The sequence below is a fragment of the Perognathus longimembris genome, chromosome 8 (genome assembly GCF_023159225.1).
Source record: "Perognathus longimembris pacificus isolate PPM17 chromosome 8, ASM2315922v1, whole genome shotgun sequence".
Taxonomy (NCBI): Eukaryota; Metazoa; Chordata; class Mammalia; order Rodentia; family Heteromyidae; genus Perognathus; species Perognathus longimembris.
Window position 1 is genome coordinate 63,294,414 of NC_063168.1, and position 24,133 is coordinate 63,318,546.

The window sequence follows — 24,133 nt, forward strand, 5'->3', positions numbered from 1 at the left end:
TGTAGGTTCTGAACATCTGGGAAAGCTTGTTCCTTCAACTCCACTTAAGTCCCAATTGCCGTAGCTGTACCCCTCCGTGGTTTCTGGATGCCTGCTCTGCACTTTACTCCTAATCCAGGAGATAGTGTTCTAATTTGTGAACTGTGGGGAATTCTCTTTAATGTACAAAGATTTGATAGTCTGTAGAATTAAACCCTGCAATGATCACCCAATCCTAAAACTTGGATCTTGACAAAAAAGGAATGGATGGAAGGATTGTTTCAAGAAAGGGAGTGGGCTGGGAATATGGCCTAGTGGCAAGAGCGCTTGCCTCCTACACATGAAGCTCTCGATTCGATTCCTCAGCACTACATATATGGAAAACGGCACGAAGGGACGCTGTGGCTCAGGTGGCAGAGTGCTAGCCTTGAGCGGGAAGAAGCCAGGGACAGTGCTCAGGCCCTGAATCCAAGGCCCAGGACTGGAGGGAATCTGGGGGCTGGGAATATGGCCTAGTGGTAGAGTACTTGCCTTATATACATGAAGCCCTGGGTTTGATTCCTCAGCACCACATATATAGAAAATGGCCACAAGCCCACAAACAAAATCACAGTAATGCCACCAGCACAACAATGTTCATCGCAGCACAATTTGTCATAGCGAGAATCTGGAACCAACCCAGATGCCCCTCCATAGATGAATGGATCAGGAAAATGTGGTACATATACACAATGGAATTTTATGCCTCTATCAGAAAGAATGACATTGTTCCATTTGTAAGGAAATGGAAGGACTTGGAAAAAGTTATACTAAGTGAAGTGAGCCAGACCCAAAGAAACATGGACTCTATGGTCTCCCTTATTGGGAATAATTAGTACAGGCTTAGGCAAGCCAGAGCAGAGCATCACAAGGCCCAATAGCTATACCCTTAGGAACACCTAAGATGATGCTAAGTGAAATGAACTCCATGTTATGGAAACAAGTGATATATCACAGTTGTAACTACTTTCAACGTCCTATGTGTATGTGTAGTTTCTATTATTGATGATGTTCTTGTATCACCTTCCTATGGTTGTACCTACACTATCTCTGTAATCTTATCTGAGTATATTGGAAACCGTGTTTACTGGTATTGGAAGTAGGAAATTCAAAGGGAATACCAAATTTGAGAGACACAGGGTAAAAAAGGAGAAATAACTACAAAAGCAATACTTGCAAAACTGTTTGGTGTAAGTGAACTGAACACCTGGGGGGGGGGAGGGAGAGGGAGGGAGGGAGGGGGGCATGAGGGACAAGGTAACAAACAGTACAAGAAATGTATCCAATGCCTAACCTATGAAACTGTAACCTCTCTGTACATCAGTTTGATAATAAAAATTTGAAAAAAAAAAAAAAAAGAAGAAAATGGCCAGAAGTGGCACTGTGGCTCAAGTGGCAGAGTGCTAGCCTTGAGCAAAAAGAAGCCAGGGACAGTGCTCAGGCCCTGAGTCCAAGCCCCAGGACTGGCAAAAAAAAAAAAAAAAAAAAAAAGCAAGTCTGTGGCCAAACAACATGAATGCGGTGAAAATACTCCTTCCACTGGTAAGGAAGGAGTCATTTTGCTAGAAAATCTTCCATATCAGGAGGATGAGATCTGGAGTATCAAAGTTCAAAATCAGCCAGAGCAGAAATGTCCACAAGAGTCCATTTTCAAAATAAGAAGGGGCTGAGAATGTGGCTTAGTGGTAGAGTGCTTGCCTAGCATGCATGAAGCCCTGGGTTCGATTCCTCAGCAACACATAGACAGAAAAAAGCCGAAAGTGGCTCTGTGGTTCAAGTGGCAGAGTGCTAGCCTTGAGCAAAAAGAAGCTCAGGGCCTGAGTTCAAGCCCGGGGACTGGCAACAAAAACAGAACAAGAAGAAAATGGGCTAAGGGCACAACTCAAGTGGTGGAAAGCCAGATGAGCAAGTGTGAAGGCCTGGGTTCAAATTCCAATATCACCAAAAAACATCCCTCCGTTTTCTCAAAACGTTAAAGCCTGCTGCCACAAAGTTAAGTGCAATTCCATTTCTTCTTCCCCGGCTCCTTATCTGCAGGTAGACCTCCTTTCTGGTTACTAATCTTGTAGTGTTTGGCGCTCTCTTGATCCCCAGATCTACACTTCATCCATTTTCTTAGATTTTACACAGAACCAGCCTTCGGAGTTGCTTGGCTTGGGAGTGTTTGTTTTGTTTTGGGTTGGTTCCACGGTGTTAACATGCCCGCCTAGAAGAACCCGATGCGCGGCCCACAGCTCCGTAGGTGGGGAGAGAGAAGGGCTGAGGGCCGGGCTGCGGTGGCCGGGCTCAGCCCACCGGGTGGCTGCTCCAGTCCCGCCGTCGTCCCCGGGGCCGCGGGGTCGGTTCCGGGGCTGCTGCCCCCGGAGTGACGCCGGAACCGCGCAGCGCCAGCTGGTGAGGGAAGGGGACCCGGGCCGGGCGCGGGCCACTCCCGACGGCACCGAGGGTGGCCTGCCTGAGGACGTCCCCGCGTTCCCGCATCCCACCCCGCCTGGCGGCCCGGGACGCGCGTGGCGGCGGCGGCAGCGCGGCGGTCTGCCTGCGGGGGGCGCTGCCGCCGAGGGTCCGCCCCGCCCCGCCCCGCCCCGCCCCGCGCCCTCGGCGCTCCGCCCCGTCCCAGCTTCGCGTCCCCCGCGCGCCGCGCCGGGTCCTCCCCGCCCTCCCCCCCGCTCCCCGCGCGCCCCGTCCTCGGACACCATGCTGGCTGTGCACTTTGAGCAGCCCGGCGGCCCCCAAGTCCTCCACCTGAAGGAGGTGGCCAAGCCCAGGCCCGCGGAGGGCGAAGTCCTCCTGAAGGTGGCGGCCAGCGCCCTGAACCGGGCGGACTTACTCCAGGTACGCGGGGCCCCGGCGGCCGGGGCGGGGCGGGATCCCCGCGAGCCCCCCATGAGGTCAGACCTCGCCATCGCCTGTGCCGGGAAGGTTCACACCAGAAACCAGCCCCCCCCCCCCCCACTGCCCTAAAATAAGGGCTTGGCTGGGGAGGGGCACAGAGACCCCAGGACTGTTTTGTCTTCCTTCTCGTCCCATTGGTTTCTCGCTGGTCCCAGGACTTGAACTCAGGGCCTGGGCTCTGTACCTAAGTTGGGGTTTTTTGCTCAAGGCTAGCGCTTTACCACTTGAGCCACAGCTCCACTTCCGGCTTTTGGGTTGGGGAGTAATTTATTGGCTTCCATCCATGATCCTCAGATCTCAGCCTCCAGAGTAGCTAGGATTACAGGCATGAGCCATTGGCGCTCAGTTTAAACTGGATTTTAAACTGACTCATGCAATCCTGACTACTCAGGAGGCAGATATTAGAAGGATGGAGGTTCAAGGCCAGCCAGGGCAAAATAAAAGTCTGGGTGTAGTGTTGTGCAACTGTCAATCCAGGTATGTAGGAAGTGTAAATGGCACCCTATCCAAAAACAAAAAAGGGGGAGACTGGAGGCATGGCTTAAGAGAGCACCTGCCTAAGCAAGTGCAAGGCACTGAGTTCAAATTCCGGTAACACCAAAAAGAGTCCACAGTTTGGTTTTTCCTAGTCTCCCTCCTAATTTACTTTTTAATCTTGGAAGGGCCTTTCTCTTCCTGGTCCTTCCCCCCCCCCCCCCCACCAAATGTCTTTAGATGAAGTAAATAGCTAAGGACCCTACTAGGTATGACTTCCACTGATTATGTGACCTAGTGTTTTATTTGTACCAAATTAACCTCTCCCTTTTCCTGACTCACAAAGCCAGACTACATCCTGAATGGAAAACTGAGAGGTGAAAGACTGAGAAAAAGAGAGAATATAAGGAGAGAGGCTAGCGATGGGGACATGCAGATCTGACCATGGTCAACACTAACTGTGTGCCTTTCTCCGCAGAGACAGGGCCAATACGACCCACCCCCAGGAGCCAGCAGCATTTTGGGACTGGAAGCATCAGGACATGTGGCAGAGTTGGGGCCTGGTTGCCAGGGGCACTGGAAGATTGGAGACTCAGCCATGGCGCTGCTGCCTGGCAGAGGCCAGGCACAGTACGTCACCGTCCCTGAAGAACTGCTCATGCCCATCCCAGAGGGTTTGACAATGCCACAGGCTGCAGCCATCCCAGAGGCCTGGCTCACTGCCTTCCAGCTGTTACATCTCTGTGGTGAGGAGACCCCGTGTTCACTCACCCGGGGCGCCCGGCCTCAGTGCCCTACTCTGCTGTACCACCAGTAACATCAAATCCTCAAACCACACTAAAGTAACTTGATACAGAGGCCAAGAATCACGGTTAGCAAAATGGAAGGCCTATGCACATGTTAACACTGTAGGTCCAGCTGTGGTCCCAGCCCCTCATAATTATGCTGAGCTTCTCTCTGGGGCCCAGCGCAATACAAAAGCCGGGCTGGTGTGTAGCTCAATGATAGAGTGCTTGTCTGGTGCCCTGGCCCACGGGGTTTGTCAGCAGGAGCTCGAGGGGGAATTGACCTGAATGAGAGACAAACCAGACACAAGGAAGGAGACCAAGACAGGATTCTGATCAAGGTCTCAAATTTTATTTTTACACAGCAGCTTATATAGCAATTAGCAAGGGGGTAACTGACGTGAACAGAGCCGTTGGGCTGCTAGGTTTCTAAACCGCAAAATGTACATTACAAGAAGGTCATGGGTGGGTGATTTCCAATGAAGGGTAGAATGTACTGCCAAACAGGATATCAGACATTCTTTTCTGTTAAGCTCTATAGTTTCTTTATGTTACAGTATGACAGCTATTTTGGCTCCCGGCATCTCCTCCCTTTTTATTTTAATTAAAAAGCCAATTATTATTTTGGTACGGGTGAAAGGCCCAGAATACAGCCAGCGCGCTTAGAAGGTAGATTTTGTATAGTTACGTCATGAATGGCGGCATTAACCCATGGAAGGAAGTAGGGACCCATCCCCCTTAGGTATTCTAACGATCCTTTTTGAGGGGAGAGGATTTTGAACGGATCCAACCTCTATGCAGATGGGTATGCTTCCACGAGCCCGAACGGCGATTATTTGCAGCCCTCGTTGGTAGATACCACTAGGTTCCACCCTTCCATAGGTGCCCATGGCATATGTGTCTAGCCGGTCCGGGTTCCGGCCGCCTTGGAGGCGCAAGGCTCTCTGTCCTGGCCACACAGGTAGCAGGAGGCGGTGGCTTTGAAGGACTCACCCCGTTCCTGAGCGGCTGCATCCAGCCTGTGGTAATGAATTTGAAGGGGTTTAGATGCTAGGGAGTCAATCTGCTGTTTTATAAAGTTTATAATTCTGTTAAACACGCATGGTCCTACAGATACAACTAGCAGAATGGCACTAAGGGGCCCAAGTAAGGGAAGTACATAGGGGAGTATGCCTTTAAGCCCCCACCACTCTGTGGGCGAGTCACTCTGTCGTCTTCTTTTTCCAAGGTTCTCCTGTAGCCATTTAACTGGATCCCGCACCACTCCGCTTTGATTCTTCCTGTAAGAAGACACAAAGGCCGCCTTGCCTGGCAGTGAGGAGGTCAAGTCCTCGGCTATTTTGTAGCACAACTTGGGCAAGGGAGTTTAGTTGTTCTTGAACGGTCAAGATAATTTGGGTCACTTCCTGCGTGTTATTGATTAATTGATTTTGTAGGGATAACTCCCTACAAGGGAGACGGATGCGGTGATGCCAGCAATGCCAGTAGCCACACCCGCGGTGACTCCCAAGCCAACAATAAACGGGATAAAGGCAGACACTCGCTTAGCGCGGATAGGCTCAGTCAAGGGAATGGGGAACGAACCTGACAACCCCAGGGTTCTGTTCCATCTGATTTCTGGGGCCCTGGGGTGGGCCTCGCATGGACTTTCCCCGTTTGGGAGGCAGAGGATGGCCCTGTATGTCAGTCTTGGAGCGGCACTCAGAGGCCCAATGTCTACCCCGTTTGCATCTTGGACATAAGGACGAAGGAAGTGGTTTTTTAGCCTTAGGGACTGTACACTCCCTTGCGAAGTGGCCAGGCTGTTTACAGTTAAAACAAGTTTTTGGCTTCTGTCCCTGGGTAAAGTCCTTAAGAGCTGCCCCTATGGCCAATCCAATATTACGAGAGGTTGGATCAATGTCAAAACAAAGCTTTATAAAGTCAGAAGTAATTTTGCCACGGCGATGAGGGCATATAGCTGCTTGGCAAGCAGAATTGGCATTCTCAAAGGCAAGGTGTTGATTAAGTTCATTATCTGTCTCTTCCCTCCCCATAAGGCGTTCGGCAGCCTCGGTGAGACGCCCGATGAAATCGCTATATGGCTCATGGGGCCCTTGGTGAATCTTGGCAAGGGAGGTGACAGCAGATCCCTGAGAGGGAAGGCTTTTCCAGGCCTTAAGGGCTGCATGCTGAATTTGAACAAGCAGACCCGGAGGAAATTTAGCCTGTTTTTCATTAGTATCAAATGGTTTATTGCCCAACAATTTTTCTATGGTCCAAGATTTAGAATGGCCGCCAGCAGACATATTGCGGCGGGCTATGTCCTGACATCTTTCAGCATAATCAGCCTTCCATAGGAGGAAATCGCCCCGTGTTAGGGTGGCTTTGGTCAGCATGGCCCAATCATTAACTGTAAGCCATTCCTCACTCAGTGATTCTAGAAGGGAGATGGTAAAAGGAGCAATAGGGCCATATAAAGAAACTGCATTTTTTAGTTCCTTCACATGTCTGAATTTGAGGCGGCGGTAATTTTGAGCGCTGATGATCAAAGGCTCGCCGTCCTTTTCCTCCTCTGAGCTTTCTGACTCAGCGGGCTCTCCCGAGGTCTCCGATACATCTTTTTCACCCTCCCCTTCACCCTCTGCCCCCGCCTCCTCTGCCCCCCCCACCTCCCCCTCCTCAGGTTCCTGAGTTGGGGTCTCACTGGGGTCATTCTTTGTTGATTTAACTTGGGAACCAGTCACCTGAAAGGCATGAAGGGTCTGTTTAGATTTTGGCTTAGTTTTGTGTAAAGAAGTGGAAAGAGAGGTTAACTCTAAGTCAAGATCTCGCAACTGTTTAAGTAACTGAAACTTTTCCTTTTTGGCTTCAAGAAGGGCTTTTAAAGACTGAGCCTCCCGGGAGAGTTTAACTGTTGCTTGTCTGGCTATTTCCTCAAGATCAGGCGAAGAGGCAAGAGCGGGAGCACAAAAGGGAGGCGCTGTATTGTAAGGTGGCGGCCGTGTACCCGAGGTGGCCTGAGGCGGCCAGTCAGGGTTATATCTGGCTGCCGCTTCTTCTAAAGTGGCCTCATCTTCCGGTGGAAGCACATTATCAATAGAGCCACTGGATTCTATACCAGAAAGGACCGGGTAAATTGACTTCGGGCCCCTAGGCTGGGGATTACTGCTGACTTCAGGCATGGGAATGGAAACAGAAGGACAAGGGGACATAACAGAGGGAGGGCGGGACATTTTAGCTGGCTCCTTGTGGAGAGAAGCCTGGCTCCCTTTGAATTTTTCTTTTAGGAAAGTTTCACTATCCTCAACTACCTTGGAAACATCCGCCTCATAATGAGGGATTTGTAGCACCTCATGTATAAGATTCCAATAGGAGAAGGCCTGCACAGGTACCTTGTCAGGACCGAAAGTGTGGTAAAAGTCTTTAAGGCAATCACCAACACGACACCACCTTTTTTCATCTATCGTCCCTTCCTGTGGGAGCCATGGACAAAGATCTTCCAAGAGTATAAAAAATTCTACTAAATCCTTTTTCTTAACCCGTGTTCCTCGTGCCTTGAGAGAGGCTTTAAGCCCCCGGAGAAACAGTTCATGTTTGCTAAGTGTTTGTCCCATAGTTGCGTCGCCTCTCTTACCTTATGGATCTGTATCGCAGACGGGCGTTTCTGTGGTGATCTCAGTGTGGATCTTCACTCACGGGCTGGGTGGCGATCCAAGGGGGAGGGAGCAGCTGCTCCAACGGGCGACAATCTGACCCTGTTCCTCTAGCCCCACCCCACGTTGGGCGCCACTCCCCAGGGCCCGAAGGGTTTGTCAACAGGAGCCCGAGGGGGAATTGACCTGAATGAGAGACAAACCAGACACAAGGAAGGAGACCAAGACAGGATTCTGATCAAGGTCTCAAATTTTATTTTTACACAGCAGCTTATATAGCGATTAGCAAGGGGGTAACTGACGTGAGCAGAGCCGTTGGGCTGCTAGGTTTCTAAACCGCAAAATGTACATTACAAGAAGGTCACGGGTGGGTGATTTCCAATGAAGGGTAGAATGTACTGCCAAACAGGATATCAGGGCTGACCAGCCTGCATGGGTGAGGCTTCACAGGCACCAGACATTCTTTTCTGTTAAGCTCTATAGTTTCTTTATGTTACAATATGACAGCCATTTGGCTCCCGGCAGTCTGGCATGCTCAAGGAGCTGGGTTTGGTCCCTAACAGGAGACGAACAAAAAACACAGAAGAGGCCAGTGTATTGCTCCCCAAAGCCCACGAGGCCAGCCATGACCTGGCCATGAGGAAAGTAACAAGGTTTAGTCCCTATCATCAGAGCCTTTAGAGAACTCCGTGTAACTGAGAAGTCAACCTGTGCATAACAGTCAGGCAACTCAACAAGTTTGGTCTTGCATACCTGTAATCCCAGCACTAGAGAAGCCAGCACAGGTGGATGGCAAATTTGAGGCCAGCCTGAGTTCCGTAGTGAGACACTATGTCAAAAACAAACCTCAAGGGCTAGGGATTATAGCTGAAGGGTTAACAATTACCTAGCATAGGCAAAGCCATGGTTTTGATCCCTGCACTACAATAAAATAAAATAAATACAAATAAAATAAAGTTTAAAAATTCAGCACTTGGGCTGCTGAGGTAGGAAGAGTTCAAGGCCAGCCTGGACTATATCACAAGACCCTGCCTTCGGGGAGGAAAAAAAAAATCAAATAACTGTAAAATCCACAAAGGTAGCCCTGTCCTTAAACTGCAGTTGATGTTCGTGGTGAGAAAAGCTGATGTGAGCAAGGATAGTCTGAGAAGGCTTTTAGGATGAGAAGGACTTTTTTTTTTAATTTAATTTATTTATTAATTGAACACAAAATTTTTTGACAAGGTGTTGTGCAAAAAAGGGTACAGTTACATAGTAGGGCAGTGTGTACATTTCTTGTGATATCTTACACCCTGTTTTTCTATCCCTTCTCTAGGTCAGGTAGACATATATACAATATACAATGTATCAAGAACATATACAGTAGCCACGTGGCCACGCCCAAGAAAGTTCACCTAGGCTTTCAATGCAATGTCGATATTAGACAATATGTCGACAGTAGTCTTATATGAACGTACATACATAGCTTTTGAGCTATTGTATTCCCCTGAGAGGTCAATTTTTGACCTTTATTTGTTGAGTAATTGTTTGGTTTTAGTTACATACTGTTGGGTCGCTGCCCCAATACTGTGGGAAATACCATTTGACAAGCAGTTTTTGGTTTCACAGACTTGGTCTCTACTGTCAGGATGAGAAGGACTTGAAGGGTGGGTGTTGGGTCAACAGAAGGCACCTCAGGGTGGCCAGAAAATAGCATCAGATAAGGCCAGCTGCTCTACTGAGAGGGGACTGTTGTCATTTGTTAGAGATAAGGGCCAGATTGTTGGTTTGGGATATAATCATACTCCATTGGGTCTTGACCCAATGCAAAGCCGATGAAGAATCACTTTCTATTTTGAGGAAGAAGTGTCCAAATGAAAGCCCCATTCAGGGGAGGAATAGCCTGGTGCTTGTGTGCACCAGTGCCAGTTTCAGACTGAAGGAGTGGCTTTAGGTGGTGACAGTAGCAATGAGGTTTATTCTTGCTGAGAGTCTAGGTGAGAGAAGTGCATTTTGATGTTATTTTCTACAGGTTTTCCTCACTTGACCAGAGGCAATAAGACGAAAAGAAGAGTCATAATGCTTTCTTCAGAAAGCAAGAGATTTGTTATTTGGAATAGGAACATATACTTCTATAGTTGGAAACTAAACGGAACGGCTCCTGTACTTTGTATCGTAGGACATGTTCAGGCTGGAGACTCTGTATTAATCCACGCGGGATCAAGTGGGGTGGGCACAGCTGCCATTCAACTGGCTCGGAAGGCTGGTGCTATTCCTCTGGTCACAGCTGGCTCCCCGCACAAGCTTCACCTGGCAGAAAGACTCGGGGCAGCTGCTGGATTCAATTACAAACAAGAGGATTTCGCTGAAGCAACACTGAAGTTCACCAAAGGTAATCAACTGCTTTTGCAGCGTGGGAGGCATTTAAGGTGCTTAAATACAATCCTCATCCGTGCCAAGGGTGCCCATGCTGTGGGTCAGTCTTCTTGCTGAGTGTTCTATGGTTGCCCTGGCTAACTTCTTGTTTTATGGTGTTTGACCACTGGAGAGAGCCAGTCAGCATTTAAGGTCTAAGATGCATTCTTACATGGGATATAACTCATACACACTTTGGAAACAATAATTACACAGAGTTGCCCTGGAATTATCTAAGATCTCTTCTTTCCAGTCAACTGCTTTGCAATCCCTAGTTCTGAGATTACAGGTGTGCACTAATCATGCCCAGCGTCTGATATCTATTTTCAGCCACATATGCACAAATACATAATGGAATCTTACTATGCACCAAACTTTCTGTGTCTAACTAGCATGTTTCCTTTGGAAGGTGCTGGAGTTAACCTTATCCTAGACTGCATAGGTGGATCTTACTGGGAGAAGAATGTCAACTGTCTGGCCCTTGATGGTTGCTGGGTTCTCTACGGTCTGATGGGAGGAGCTGATATCAGTGGACCCCTATTTTCAAAGTTACTTTTTAAACGAGGAAGTCTGATCACTAGTCTGCTGAGATCTAGGGACAAAAAGGTGAGTAATGAGTGGGAAAAAAAGTGACATAAACCAATCACGAGGGGCTCAACACCTGTAATCTCAGTACTCAGGAGGCCAAGATAAGAGAATAGGGGTACTGGGAATATGGCCTAGTGGCAAGAGAGCTTACCTTGTATACATGAAGCCCTGGGTTTGATTCCCCAGAACTACATATATAGAAAATGGCCAGAAGTGGCGCTGTGGCTCAAGTGGCAGAGTGCTAGCCTTGAACAAAAAGAAGCCAGGGACAGTGCTCAGGCCCTGAGTCCAAGCCTCACGACTGGCAAAAAAAAAAAAAAAGAGAATAGGGGTTTGAAATCAGGCGGACAGATAAATCCAAGAGATTCTTATCTCCAGTCAACTAGTAAAAAGCAGGAACTGGAGATGTGCCTCAGATGGTAGAGAATGAAAAGGCTGAGCAAGCTCAAGAGTTCAAACCCCAGTACCAGCACACACAGAGTGATATAACTATTACCCCTCCCACACCAAAGGCTTCATTTGCATTATGCCCCAAAATAAGCTTTGTCACATCTTAAGTTATCCTTTGAAGAAACCTGCCACTTAATGGATAAATACATAGATTTCAGAGAACTGATTCAAATTGGTCAATAGAAGCTTCAAGCATAGCAGTACATACATACCTTTAGATAGATATTTTATAGATATTTGATTTAGATTATCTACATAGATTTAGATCTATCAAATAGATATTTATATATATTTGACAATATATCAAATATTTGATTATATGATTATATATCTGAATGTATTCTAACAGAATGAACAAAGCACTGACCATAGGAAGTCTTTGCACACTAACAGATGTGCACTAACCACTCCAGCTTCTGATATTTCTTTTTAGCCACATACACACAAATATATTATAGAATCTTACTATGCACTGAAGTTTGTGTCTGACTAGCATATTTCCTTTAGAAGGTGCTGGAGTTAATCTTATCCTAGACTACATAGAACCATGGTTTTTTCAATAGTTTCAAGACTTTGTTTTCAAAGTTAGCATTCTTATAAGTATGCTAAGAAAGCCTATTAAGTAAATATATATATATATATATATATATATCTTTACCTTTAACAGATTATATGGTCCTAAGAATCTCTGTGTGGCAACCTAGCAGGAGCTAGTTTTGGAAATGTCTCTAACAGGGTCTCAACATACTGGAGGAGAAGAAAGCTTAAGCATTCTTGTCCTGTTTGTGGCTACCACTTACGTGACATCTTTATTTTAAACGTATTTATTTAGCTATCAGTGGCACTAATAATTTACTCCAGTCTTTGTTGGTTACTAGGTACAAAAATCATAAATGTCACCTACAAATTATACCTACATGATGGGAAATGAAGGCTTGTGTGCTTCTTTAGAAATCTACAGTGTCAGAGAGCATTAGGCTGAGCCAGATGGGGAAAGTGTGGCAGGCAAGGCCTCTCCTCAGTCTGATGGTTTTCATTTCCTTCTCTTAGTACAAGCAAATGCTGGTGGAAGCTTTCACGGAGCAGATTCTGCCCCACTTCTCCAAGGAAGGACCCCTACGTCTACTGCCGGTTCTGGACAGAGTCTACCCAGTGACTGAAATCCAAGCAGCCCATGAGTACATGGAAGCTAACAAGAACATGGGCAAGATCGTCCTGGAGCTGCCCCAGTGAGAGAGGGCAGTTGCAGGTCAGGCCACCTCAGGCCTTCCCAGAGCAAACGCCGGGCATGGCCTCCTCCCAAGTTGGCCTAGTGAATTGGCTCGTGTAAAGCGGATCCAAGCAAATAAAGAGTGGATTAGAGGGGCTGGGGATATAGCCTATACACGAGGCCCTAGGTTCGATTCCCCAGCATCACATATACAGAAAACGGCCAGAAGCGGCGCTGTGGCTCAAGTGGCAGAGTGCTAGCCTTGAGCAGGAAGAAGCCAGGGACAGTGCTCAGGCCCTGAGTCCAAGGCCCACGACTGGCCAAAAAAAAAAAAAAAAAAAGAGTGGATTAGAAGGGCGGTGTGCTCCACCGTGGGCTGCTGGAACCGCCCAGAAGGGGTGCGGAGGTGCAAGTCTGGACGATCAGCAGATGCGCAAGCGCAACCAGGCCCGCGCAGACACGCGGGTTCCGGGCAGTACTTCACCACCAGCCTGGGCGCGAGGCCTGAACACTGCCTGTGTGCAGTGTGGGAGGGCCAGCTCCACCCTCGCGGCTCCAGTACCTGGCTGACGGTCGGCCGCATTCCGATACACACCTGAGTCCTGCCCCGTCCCGCCCCTCGCCTCAGGCCCCGTCCACCGGGACTCCTCCTCCTACCCTGGCCAGAGCACCTCCCCTTCCGGAGTTCTTGTCCCGCCCTTTCCGGTCTCCAATCCGGAAACGTCTTGGCTTTCGCTTTTCCGCCTTCGGGCTTAATTTCGCGCTCTGGCTCCTTTGGCTCTGGGTCTCGATAGTCGTGACCGGATATTACGTCAGCAGTCCTGGCGTGAGCTGCGATCTTCCGGCCGCGCCGTAAGAGCTTCCGGTGTGCGCTGGGTGTTGATGTTCTGCGTTGGACGCGGGGCCGCATCGGAGTCCAGTGGTGCTTAGAGGTCTCTGCGCGTTTCGGTTCTTGGTGCGGTAACCTCCTCAGCCCGCCAAGATGGCGATGCAAGCGGCCAAGAGGGCGAACGTAAGTGCCGCGCCTTCTGCGGAGGGGAGGAACGACGTCGCAGCTTGAGGCATCCTAGCGTTCCGGGCCTCCCTCCTCAGCGCCGGGAAGCCCAGTTTCCTGGCCCGTCGGAGGAGCTCTGTCCCGATCCCGTTCTTAGCCACAGTGTCGCCCACCCCTTTTGACAGTGCCTCTGGCCCCGGCCTGGGGCCGGGGACCGTGGTGGTCGCGGCTCCAGTTGCTCGCCTTGCACCCACGACCTGGTTGGTGTCAGGATCATCCCCCCCGGCCTAGTCTTCGATAAGTAATCTTGGCCCAGTACCAGCTGAAGGCTATGATTCTCCTCACCCGTGAAAGCTTTGGGCGCTTTCATTAATATATTAATCCCAAAGTAATACTTTGGTACAATTCATCGCTTGTGTATGTTGGATATCTATTATATATCAGTCGGCTTTAGATATTGGGTGTACAGCAATGAATAAAACCAAAGGCGCTGAGTACATTCTAGTGTTGGTATTATTAAGTGTTCAGGAGACTTTCTAAAAATTAAAATCTCGAGCAGAGGCCACAACTGTTAGACTCATAATTAGATGAAAGCAGATTACTGGCCATTGGACTTGTTGAGAATGAGGATCTTTGACCTTGATGATTCTTGTAATCACTTAAGTGGATGAAAACTTGGGTATAGTAGGATGAGAAGATAGTGGAAATTGAGAAAATGAAGACAGTAGCGAGCCCATTTGATAAGCTTTTCTACAGAGAAAAGAGAAAATGGGTGGTGGTTGGCTGGGTTTTTTTTTTAATTTGTTTTTATGTTTTTTCAAGATGTATCTTCTAAGGTGTATTGGTACACCAATGCGGCTGCCTCGTAGTTTGGGAGAAAACATAATATGAAAGAAATAAGCGTTAAATTCCAGGTTTTGATTACATGAACAGGCAGAGTAATATGAGTTAAAACATTCAGATGTTAAAGAGAGTGATGGTGAGGTTTTAGGAGAGAGGAGAGTGATGTGTTTCACAGAATAAGAAAAATTACCAGGGACATGTATTATGATTGTCTGGTAGTGTTGTCTCTTTAACCTTAAGCTTAAATGTAAAACTTCTGTTTATTTAGCATCGTGGCACTTGAACTCTGGACCTGGGCGCTGTTGCTGAGCTCTTCAGCTCAAGGCTAACAGCGCTCTACCACTTGAACCACAGCACCACTTCTGGTTTTCTGAGTGGTTTATTGGAGGCTGGCTTTGAATTGTGATCCTCAGATCTCAGCCTCCTGAGTAGCTAGTATTACAGGCATGAGCCATCAGCACTCTGCAAAATTTTTATTTTAATTCCTCATTTATTATTTGTCACCACTGTTAAGTTTGAGGGAATGGAATGGATATCTTATTCTTGCACTATATAATATTTATGCCAAAAGTCAATGTAATAAATAATTATTAAACGTATGCAATTTAATATGTTAACATAAAGGAGGACAAGAATGAGATCTTGATGGGAGATCTTGCTTTGAGGGTGATCAACTTAGAGCAAGAACAGTGTAAAGAGTCAAGAAGTAATGATGAAGCTCTGTAGAACAATATAATTTAAAGACAGAATTAGCTGGAATTATGAGGAAATAATGCATTGAGAGGAAAATAGTCAACAATGTGAGAAGCCACAGAGAAGTTTGAGTATTGTACGCTGCAATGAAAAGTTCTTAGTAGGGGCTGGGAATATGGCCTAGTGGCAAGAGTGCTTGCCTCGTATACATGAGGCTCTGGGTTTGATTCCTCAGCACCACATATACAGAAAATGGCCAGAAGTGGCGCTGTGGCTCAAGTGGCAGAGTGCTAGCCTTGAGCAAAAAAGCCAGGGACAGTGCTCAGGCCCTGAGTTCACAGCCTAGGACTGGCCAAAAAAAAGTTCTTAGTAAATAACACTTTCAGCAAAATCCTGGAGGGGGGAAGCTTATGCGTGAGTGTCACTGAAGCAAAATATGACTCAATGTAAACTTCCTTTTTACATTCATGGCTGAAAAAGAAAAAAGGAGCAAGACTAGATAGATAAGTAAATGCAGAATGCTGTTAAATTCAGAGAGGCAAAAACCTTGTCTTTTTTTCTTCACTATGTATTCCTAATACTTAGTCAGGTGTATTACATTTTATTGTTTTGTTTTGTTTTTTGCTAGTCCTTGGAACTCTGGGTCTGAGCACTGTCCTTGGCTTCTTTTTGTTCAAGGCTAGCACTCTACCACTTGAGCCATGGTGCCACTTCCGGCGTTTTCTATATATGTGGTGCTGAGGAATCGAGCCCAGGGCTTTATGTATAGGAGGTGAGCACTTTACCACTAGGCCATATTCCCAGCCCTGTGTTACATTTTAGAAAGCATTTAGTAAATACTTGTTGAACGAATAAAAAGATGACCAAGTCAGTATTCTGTTTTGTGTAGGGATTGGCAGGACATGAACTGCTTACATGAGGACTAGAAGTGAGTGGAAAGGGAAAATAGGTCATCAATAGAACAAGTTTCTGAGGACACTAGAAGAGTTATCAATGGAAGTTTTTTTTTCTTCTAGAAAATAGGAACCATTTCCTTTTATGTTACATGTCTGAGGATTGTTATTATTTTGTAGCATTAGGGTTTGAACTTGGGACCTCCTATTTACTAGGCAGGTGCTTAACTGTTGAGCCATGCTGACAGCCTTTTTTGTGCTGACTATAGGGTTTTATTTCCTATTGGGTGTGTGCCTGGTCTGCCTGTTTTAGGTTTCCTGTTGTGGCTAGGGTGACAGGTGTGCACCATTGCTCTCATCTGTTGGTTAAGAAAGGGTCTCCCATGTAGCCCATGGTGACCCTGAATCATGATTCTCCAGATCTCAGACTTCTAGAGTGACTGCAAGCCTACTTTTTTTTGTTTTTGGGTTTTTTTTGGCCAGACCTGGGGCTTGGATTCAGGGCCTGAGCACTGTCCCTGGCTTCTTTTTGCTCAAGGCTAGCACTCTGCCACTTGAGCCACAGCGCCACTTCTGGCCATTTTCTATATATGTGGTGCTGAGGAATCGAACCCAGGGCTTCATGTATAGGAGGCAAGCGCTCTTGCCACTAGGCCATATCCCCAGCCCCTTGTCATAACTTCTTTTAGTTCCTATTGGTGGTCTTACCCAATGATCAGATTGTCCCTCTTGTTTTCTGCTCTTTGTTGTCATGTATCATTGAGAGGCTTATGTGTTTATTTTTGGTGCTAGCTTGGGGGCATGAAGTCAGGACCTGGGAGCTGTCCCTGAGCATTGTCCACTTTGAGTCACAGCTCCATTTCTGCCTTTTTGCTGGTTAATTGGAGATAAGAATCACACGGACTTTTCTGCCTGGTTTGGCTTTGAACCTTGATCCTTAGATTTCAGACTCTTTTTTTTTTTTTTTTTTTTTTTGCCAGTCTTGGGACTTAGACTCAGAGCCTGAGCACTGTCCCTGGCTTCTTTTTGCTCAAAGCTAGCACTCTACCACTTGAGCCACAGCGCCACTTCTGGCCTTTTTGTATATATGTGATGCTGAGGAATCAAACCCAGGGCTTCATGTATACGAAGCAAGCATTCTTGCCAGTAGGCCATATTCCCAGCCCAGATTTCAGACTCTTACATGGTTGGGATTACAGGCGTAAGCCACTAGCTCCTGACTTGGTTGTTTTTTGTTTGTTTGTTTGTTTTTTTTTTGGCCAGTCCTGGGCCTTGGACTCAGGGCCTGAGCACTGTCCCTGGCTTCTTTTTTGCTCAAGGCTAGCACTCTGCCACTTGAGCCACAGCGCCGCTTCTGGCCGTTTTCTGTATATGTGGTGCTGGGGAATCGAACCTAGGGCCTCGTGTATCCGAGGCAGGCACTCTTGCCACTAGGCTATATCCCCAGCCCTGTTTGTTTTTTTTAATGGTACCACTTCTGTCCCTTGGTGTAATGACTGTACATTTTTCTCCTTTTAGATTCGCCTTCCACCTGAAGTAAATCGGATTTTGTATATAAGAAATTTGCCATACAAAATCACAGCTGAAGAGATGTATGATATATTTGGAAAATATGGACCTATTCGTCAAATCAGAGTGTGAGTCTTTCTCAAACTTCTGAAATGCCTTAATGAAAATGATGGCGTATCTCACAACTGTGTCTGTTTTACAGGTGAAAATACCAAGGCACAGAGATTAAAAGTACTAGTTCACAGTGTTTAGTGATCAGTTCTTCTGGCTTTAAATTGAACCTCCATACTACATAGTACCATAGCTATTGCCACTAAGACTCCCTCTGAAAGGATTTCTAAGCTTATATTTTTAGTCACATTGTTTTTGTTTTGTTGTTTTGTCCTGTTTCCCTGTGCTAGTCCTGGGGCTTGAACTCAGGGCCCAGGCGCTGTCTTTGAGCTTTTTTGCTCAAGGCTCTACCAATATAGCTCCACTTCCAGCATGTTTTTTTTTGGGGGGGGGGGGGGGGCAGGGGCGGGGAGGGTTAACTGGTGATAATTCTGCCCAGGGTGACTTCAAACTATTATCCTCAGATCTCAGCCTCCTGAGTAGCTAGGATTACAGGCATGTTTCTTCTTTTATACATTTTTTACATTACAATGATTTTCCTTTTCAAGAGCTGGAAATATATCAGCACTAATACTTGGGAGGGATGAAAAAGAAAGTGTTGTAATCAGTCCTTTATAGGTCGTGTCAGTCCTCAGAGTATCTGATAAGAGCTTTGGACCCTCTACAGAAGAACACACACACATTTTGCTCATATTTCAGGGGATACATGACCTTTAGCTTGAGAAACCCTGTTCTAGGTTGACAGTGTAGTCTTACAAGATTGTATACAGAAGATCCCTGTCTTAGGGACAAGATTTTACTTTAGCTCTGTGATAAGTTGTCTAGCCCTTTTGTTTTTTTCTTCACCTGTGAGGCAATCTGGATAGTATCTTTTTGACTGTTTTTCTTTGGAGGGGGTGGCTTGAGCTCTGGGCCTAGGATCTGTGTGGTCTTCAGCTCAAGGATAGTGCTCTACCACTTGAACCACAGCACCACTTCCGGTTTTCTGGTGGCTAATTGGAGATAAGAGTCTCATGGACTTTCCTGCCCTGGTTAGCTTTAAACCTCAATCCTCAGATCTTAGCTTCCTCAGTAGCTAGGGTTACAGGCAGGAGCCACTGATGCCCAGCTGTCTTTTTGACTCAGTATAGAAGTGGCATGATAAATTTGCCGAATTGGTTGTTAGACCTGTTCAAATAGTGGCTGAGCACTTGTGAATTTCATGAAAGTGGGAAGGATAAATATCCTACCTGAGCTTCAGGTATTCTGAATACACTCATACTGACTTACCTGTCCCGAAAGGCTTTTAGTTTGGATCAAATTGCACAATCTGTGAAAGCACATTATTATTGAGTATTCCCTTCATGTGGTAACTAGCCACCTCTCTTCTGACCCTCTAGTTCTTTCTGTGTACATCTCTTACTAGTTAATGAGTGATTTCGCTGTTGTCTGTGTATTCACCTTTCCCAGAAGTCTGTGAGTTCTCAGGACAGTACTTTGTATCCTTTCTGCTGCATATCAGCAGCACTTGGTGTCATGCCTTATTTGTGGTAAGCACCCAACATATATTAGTAAGTGAACAATGAAGAAAATGGTAATGTGGTTGTGATTAACTTATTAAATTAGTGGTTAAAGAGTCCTGCAGAAGGTCGCCCCCAACGAGTTAGATGTGGTGATTCACACATGTGATCCCAGCCACTTGGGAGGGACTGAAGCAGGAAGGAGAAAATTTGAGGCCAGCTTGAGCTGCATAGCAAGTTCTAGGCCAACTTGGGCAAGTTAGCAAGACCTTGTCTCAAAATAAAATAAAAAGGCCTGAGGAGGTAGTTCAATGGTAGAGTGCTTGCCTAGCATACAGAGGTTATAGGCTCCTTGGGACCACAAAAAGGAAGAAAAAAGACAAGTACTAAAGTAAGGGCAGAGTAGCTTTGCTTCTAAAGTTTCTACCTAAGGTGGCCATCACTGGTTCGTTCCTCTCATACCTTATTCTTCTTCCTCTAGTCTCAGCTTTAGCATTGCTCTTTTAGAGAGGCTTTCCTCAACTACCCTAGCTGTCTTCCTTCAGTCTGTTTCTCATGATCTGCCATTTCATTTACATAATATCTTTCCTCTTATTTGAACATAAGCTCCTTGAAGAAGTGGATGGTGCTTGCCTTTGAAAAGTCTGGGTCACAAGAACTTAGGTCTTACTTATAAATTGGTAGCTGTTTTTCTGTTCATTATGATCAAGCTCTGTTGCCTATTTGGTACCCACATACTTTTCTTGGAATGGATTTGGGGTTGCTAAAACTTGGTCACTGGCAGAATGATGGATCATCTGACATGTAGCAGACACTTTTTTTGCATTTATGTGTGTATATATGTATGTGTGCACCCATAGATCTTGGGGCTTGAATGGCAGAGTCCTGGCCTTGAGCAAAAAGAAGCCAGGGACAGTGCTCAGGCCCTGAGTTCAAGGCCCAGGACTGACAAAAAAAAGTTACACTTCTCACCAGAACAACAAATAATTCTTGATTACATTGTTCACTAAAAAAATTGACAAAATATTTGAATTTATTAAAAAAAAAGATGGGTTTTCTTACCTTCCTCCCTTTCGCCCTGTCTTTCTTAATTTCATCCTTCTTTTCATTTTTCTTTTCTTGTTTTTCTTTTTTTGTACCAGTACTGGGGTTTGAACTTCTGGGTACTCTATCACTTGGGCCACAACTCCAGCATTTTGCTGGTTAATTGAAGTTGGAGTCTCAGGACTTGCTCATGCTCACTTTGAAAGGCGAGCCTCAAATCTCATCCTCCCATGTAGCTAGGATTATAGATAGAAGCAACTAATGCCCAGCTCAAAAGATAGTTTTCTCCATTAAAATGATCAGTGTTTGGATATGTGTGTATTTTAACTATATGTGATTTACCTCTGCAGGGGAAACACACCTGAAACTAGAGGAACAGCCTATGTAGTCTATGAAGACATCTTTGATGCCAAAAACGCATGTGACCACCTGTCAGGATTCAACGTTTGTAACAGATACCTGGTGGTTTTGTACTATAATGCCAACAGGGTAAGTTTGGTGGGCACATTTGAGAATGAGCATAGAACTGTACCATGGTGGGAAATGTGTGTTATGGGTTCCCTTCTTGACTACTGCATTTACTGTAGGTCGATAGCTCAACTCCCATTCTTTCCCCATATCCAGGCATTTCAGAAGATGGACACCAAGAAGAAGGAGGAACAGTTGAAGCTTCTCAAGGAGAAATATGGCATCAACACAGATCCCCCGAAATAAGGGGTTTTTGCATTTTCATTTTGGACTAACACCTATGAAAGACCACCGCTACCATTTTTTCCTTTGTAATTAGTACTGAATATTTTCATTTCTTATTTGGGATTTAAAATGACTTGCTTGGATCTTTGATACATGTTAGAATATATTATGTTAATAAACTTGTAACTTTTTGTAAAACATGTGTTTTGAAATTTCTACTATTTAACGACAAAAAAAAAACAAAACAAAAAACAACGGGCTGGGAGTATGGCCTAGTGGTAGAGGGGAGCTGGTGGAGTGCCTGCCTGCCTCGCAAGCCTGAGGCCCAGAGTCCAATTCTCATTACTTCAAAAAAACCCAAAAACAGAACGGCTGCTCAGGTGATAACACAAATTTGAGAGTTGGGTGCTTCTATAATGGCGTTTGTTATGTGTCCAAAATTGCATTTTTATAGCCTTTTCATTATTAAGCATCTGTATATTTTGGACAGTAACTCTTAGTATAACTTGGCCATAAATAAAACATTTAATGTCCATTCTACAGTCATGAGTTCCTATGACATGGAAATTGTATAGTTATACCACATTCATTACTGCTTAGCAGCTTGGAAGGCGACAGCTATAATTTTCTTTTTATAGTTGAGACTTAAGCCAAATGGAAAAACATGAACTAATTGTTTTCTGAATAGCCCGAACCTAAAATAAGTTTGAAGGAGATATGCACTGAAACATTTAAATGGATGAGGAACATTTATTCTACTTTTAAGTGTGTTTTAGCTTTGAAATCTATCATTACTTTAAGAAAATAAGCTAATTTATACTTTCGTGTGTTATCTTCTCAAAGCTACTGTTGAAAAGGAAATAATTGACTTAATTATGAGTTTTTGAAAGCACTGAAAGAGGAGAAAACCAATTCTAGGGTATGTTTCAGAAGGGCAGATAAAAAGAGCCATAGTGGTAATTTTCTTGTGAGTGCTTTATGAACTCATTAATTCTGTAAGGCATAGTATGACATTTGCTTGCATATGACAAAGGAATTTCTTTTGTTATAGGAAAACTATTTAGAGTATGATTTGTCCAGTTGACGAACTTACTTGCGTCTAGTGATTTTAATGCAAGTGGGAAATTTCTTCTGTTAGCAACTTCCTTCTAATGGGTAATTCTGCAATGCAGTTTCAAGGACTTTTACTCAGTGGGAATATACTGAGCTCCCAAGGAGCTGTGCTGAGAAGCTGAGACTATCCTTAGGGCTGTCTTCTACATTTGGCATCCAAAGCTCAGTTTTCCCAGTGAATGAGAAGTTGAGTTGCCTTCTTCTGTCTAGGTTAAATTTCGAGTTGCTAAAGACATGTAGGAATAGAGAGTCTTTGACAAGCAGTTTGGAAGCGAGTGGGAACCTAGATCTCAGTAATGCTCTCCTCCTCCAAACCTTTTAGTGGCTCTCACAAGACAGTGTTCAAACTCAGCATACTGCATCATAATGTCCATGATCATCTTTTAGTATATGTACTACCAAGTCAACCACTCATTTCTTTTTATGGTACTATGGTTTGAACTCAGGGGCTTCCCCTTGTATGCAAGTAGACTTATTACTTGAGCCACATTCCAGTCTCTGTGTGTGTCTACCAGAATTGGATCACAAGGCCTTGCATTCTCATTTGGCTTTTTCATTCACCAGTGGTGCTCTACCATTTGAGCCACACCTCCAATTGAGCTTTTTGCTGGTTCACTGGAGTGGGAGTATCAAAGACTTGTACTCAGACTGGCTTCAAACTTTGGTTCTCAGGTCTCAGCTCCTGAGTAGCTAGGATTATAGGCAGGAGCCGCCAATGCCTGTTATCATCTTTTGAGAGCTCTGATTGTCTGATGATTTCTCACTTTATCTGCAAAGCCTAGCATATCCTCTCCAGATGCTACCTAGTAGGAATAGCCAGTAGTTTGTATTTCTTAGGGGATTTTTTTTAAGGTTGCTCCTTTTGCCACCCATGCTATAAATACTCTATATCCATGCCTTATGGTTGGCACCTGAATTAGTCCTTGGTGTCACTTTGTTATCTCCTTGGTGTCACAGCAGAAAATGTGGTTATGCCTTTAACACAGGCTACTTCCAAGAAATCATAGGTAGTTGCGGGCACTAAGACATTTTAAAGGAACACCCCAGAAAGGAGTAGGTGCAGTGCCCTCTAGCTGCTCTGTTCCATGGTGGAATAGACTAGGGACTATGAACGATTAAAAGCAGGCCAGGGGGCTGGGGATATAGCCTAGTGGCAAGAGTGCCTGCCTCGGATACACGAGGCCCTAGGTTCGATTCCCCAGCACCACATATACAGAAAACGGCCAGAAGCGGCGCTGTGGCTCAAGTGGCAGAGTGCTAGCCTTGAGCGGGAAGAAGCCAGGGACAGTGCTCAGGCCCTGAGTCCAAGGCCCAGGACTGGCCAAAAAAAAAAAAAAAAAAAAAGCAGGCCAGGGCTGGGAATAGGGCCTAGTGGCAAGAGTGCTTGCCTTATATACATGAAGTCCTGGGTTCGATTCCCCAGCATCACATATATAGAAAACAGCCAGAAGTGGCTCTGTGGCTCAAGTGGCAGAGTGCTAGCCTTGAGCAAAAAGAAGCCAGGGACAGTGCTCAGGCCCTGAGTCCAAGCTCTAGGATTGGCCAAATAAAGAAATAAAAGCAGGCCACTTGCCTTTTCATTTTCTCCATCCTAAAATACTGCCTTTCCATCTCCTCAGCCCTCAGCAGAGAAATCAACCATGATGCTCTTGGAGATGAGAGATGGATGAAATAGACAAGATTACCTGGCCCTATATCCTATATATGACATGTATCAGTAGACTTTTTTTTTTTTTTTTTTTTTTTTGCCAGTCTTGGGTCTTGGACTCAGGGCCTGAGCACTGTCCCTGGCTTCTTTTTGCTCATGGCTAGCACTCTGCCGCTTGAGCCACAGCACCACTTCTGGCCATTTTCTTTATATGTGGTGCTGGGGAATCAAATCCAGGACTTCATGTGTAGGAGGCAAGCACTCTTGCCACTAGGTAGGCCATATTCGCAGCCCCTCAGTAGACCTTTGAAGGAAGCATAACTGTACTGTTATCCTTGCCCCTCCATCAATATTAAAACATCTCCAAGTCATCACTGGCTATTGATTGCTAAAAGTTTCATCCTGGGGTTGGGAATGTGGCTTAATGGTAGAACATGCCTAAAACTCTGGGTCGGATTCCTCAGGACCACAGTAAAAGCTGGAAGTAGCTCTGTGGCTCAAATGGTGGAATGCTAGCCTTAAGCAAAAGGAGCTCAGAGAGCGTACCCAGACCCCGAGTTCAAGCCCCAGGACTGCCAATTAAAAAAGTTCCGACCTATGCCAATTAAAAAAAAAATTATAGCTATGTTGTCTCAGGTTCCTCT

The 24,133-nt window shown here is 45.8% G+C and overlaps 3 protein-coding genes across 6 annotated transcripts in view; 2 read left to right on the top strand and 1 right to left on the bottom strand.

The window, feature by feature from the left end:
- Fkbp1b (FKBP prolyl isomerase 1B) overlaps positions 1 to 24,133 on the bottom strand; it is a 53,144-nt gene that overhangs the window by 17,915 nt on the left and 11,096 nt on the right. For 2 of the 3 annotated variants that reach the window (XM_048353330.1, XM_048353332.1), the window contains exon 4: positions 13,860 to 14,193. The exons of the other annotated variant lie outside the window; for it this stretch is intronic. In XM_048353330.1, the coding sequence (XP_048209287.1) occupies positions 13,987 to 14,193 (207 nt within the window). In that variant the 3' untranslated portion in view covers positions 13,860 to 13,986. Of the gene's footprint in view, positions 1 to 13,859; positions 14,194 to 24,133 lie in introns of those variants that run through there. 3 annotated transcript variants of the gene reach the window in all.
- Tp53i3 (tumor protein p53 inducible protein 3) lies at positions 2,655 to 12,601 on the top strand. Of its 2 annotated transcripts, none has more exons than XR_007211949.1 (5): positions 2,655 to 2,853; positions 3,866 to 4,133; positions 9,966 to 10,178; positions 10,611 to 10,902; positions 11,119 to 11,438. XR_007211949.1 is itself a non-coding variant. In XM_048353327.1 (5 exons), exons 1-5 carry the CDS (start codon positions 2,716 to 2,718, stop codon positions 12,470 to 12,472), a joined length of 999 nt encoding a protein of 332 aa, XP_048209284.1. In that variant the 5' UTR covers positions 2,660 to 2,715; the 3' UTR covers positions 12,473 to 12,601. The 2 variants fall into 2 exon arrangements, 1 of the variants encoding a protein (XP_048209284.1); XM_048353327.1 differs by lacking the exon at positions 11,119 to 11,438 and adding an exon at positions 12,290 to 12,601 and having other exon boundaries at positions 2,660 to 2,853; positions 10,611 to 10,807.
- Sf3b6 (splicing factor 3b subunit 6) lies at positions 13,288 to 20,928 on the top strand. Its single transcript, XM_048353337.1, has 4 exons — positions 13,288 to 13,461; positions 17,391 to 17,509; positions 20,386 to 20,524; positions 20,660 to 20,928. Exons 1-4 carry the CDS (start codon positions 13,432 to 13,434, stop codon positions 20,747 to 20,749), a joined length of 378 nt encoding a protein of 125 aa, XP_048209294.1. The 5' UTR covers positions 13,288 to 13,431; the 3' UTR covers positions 20,750 to 20,928.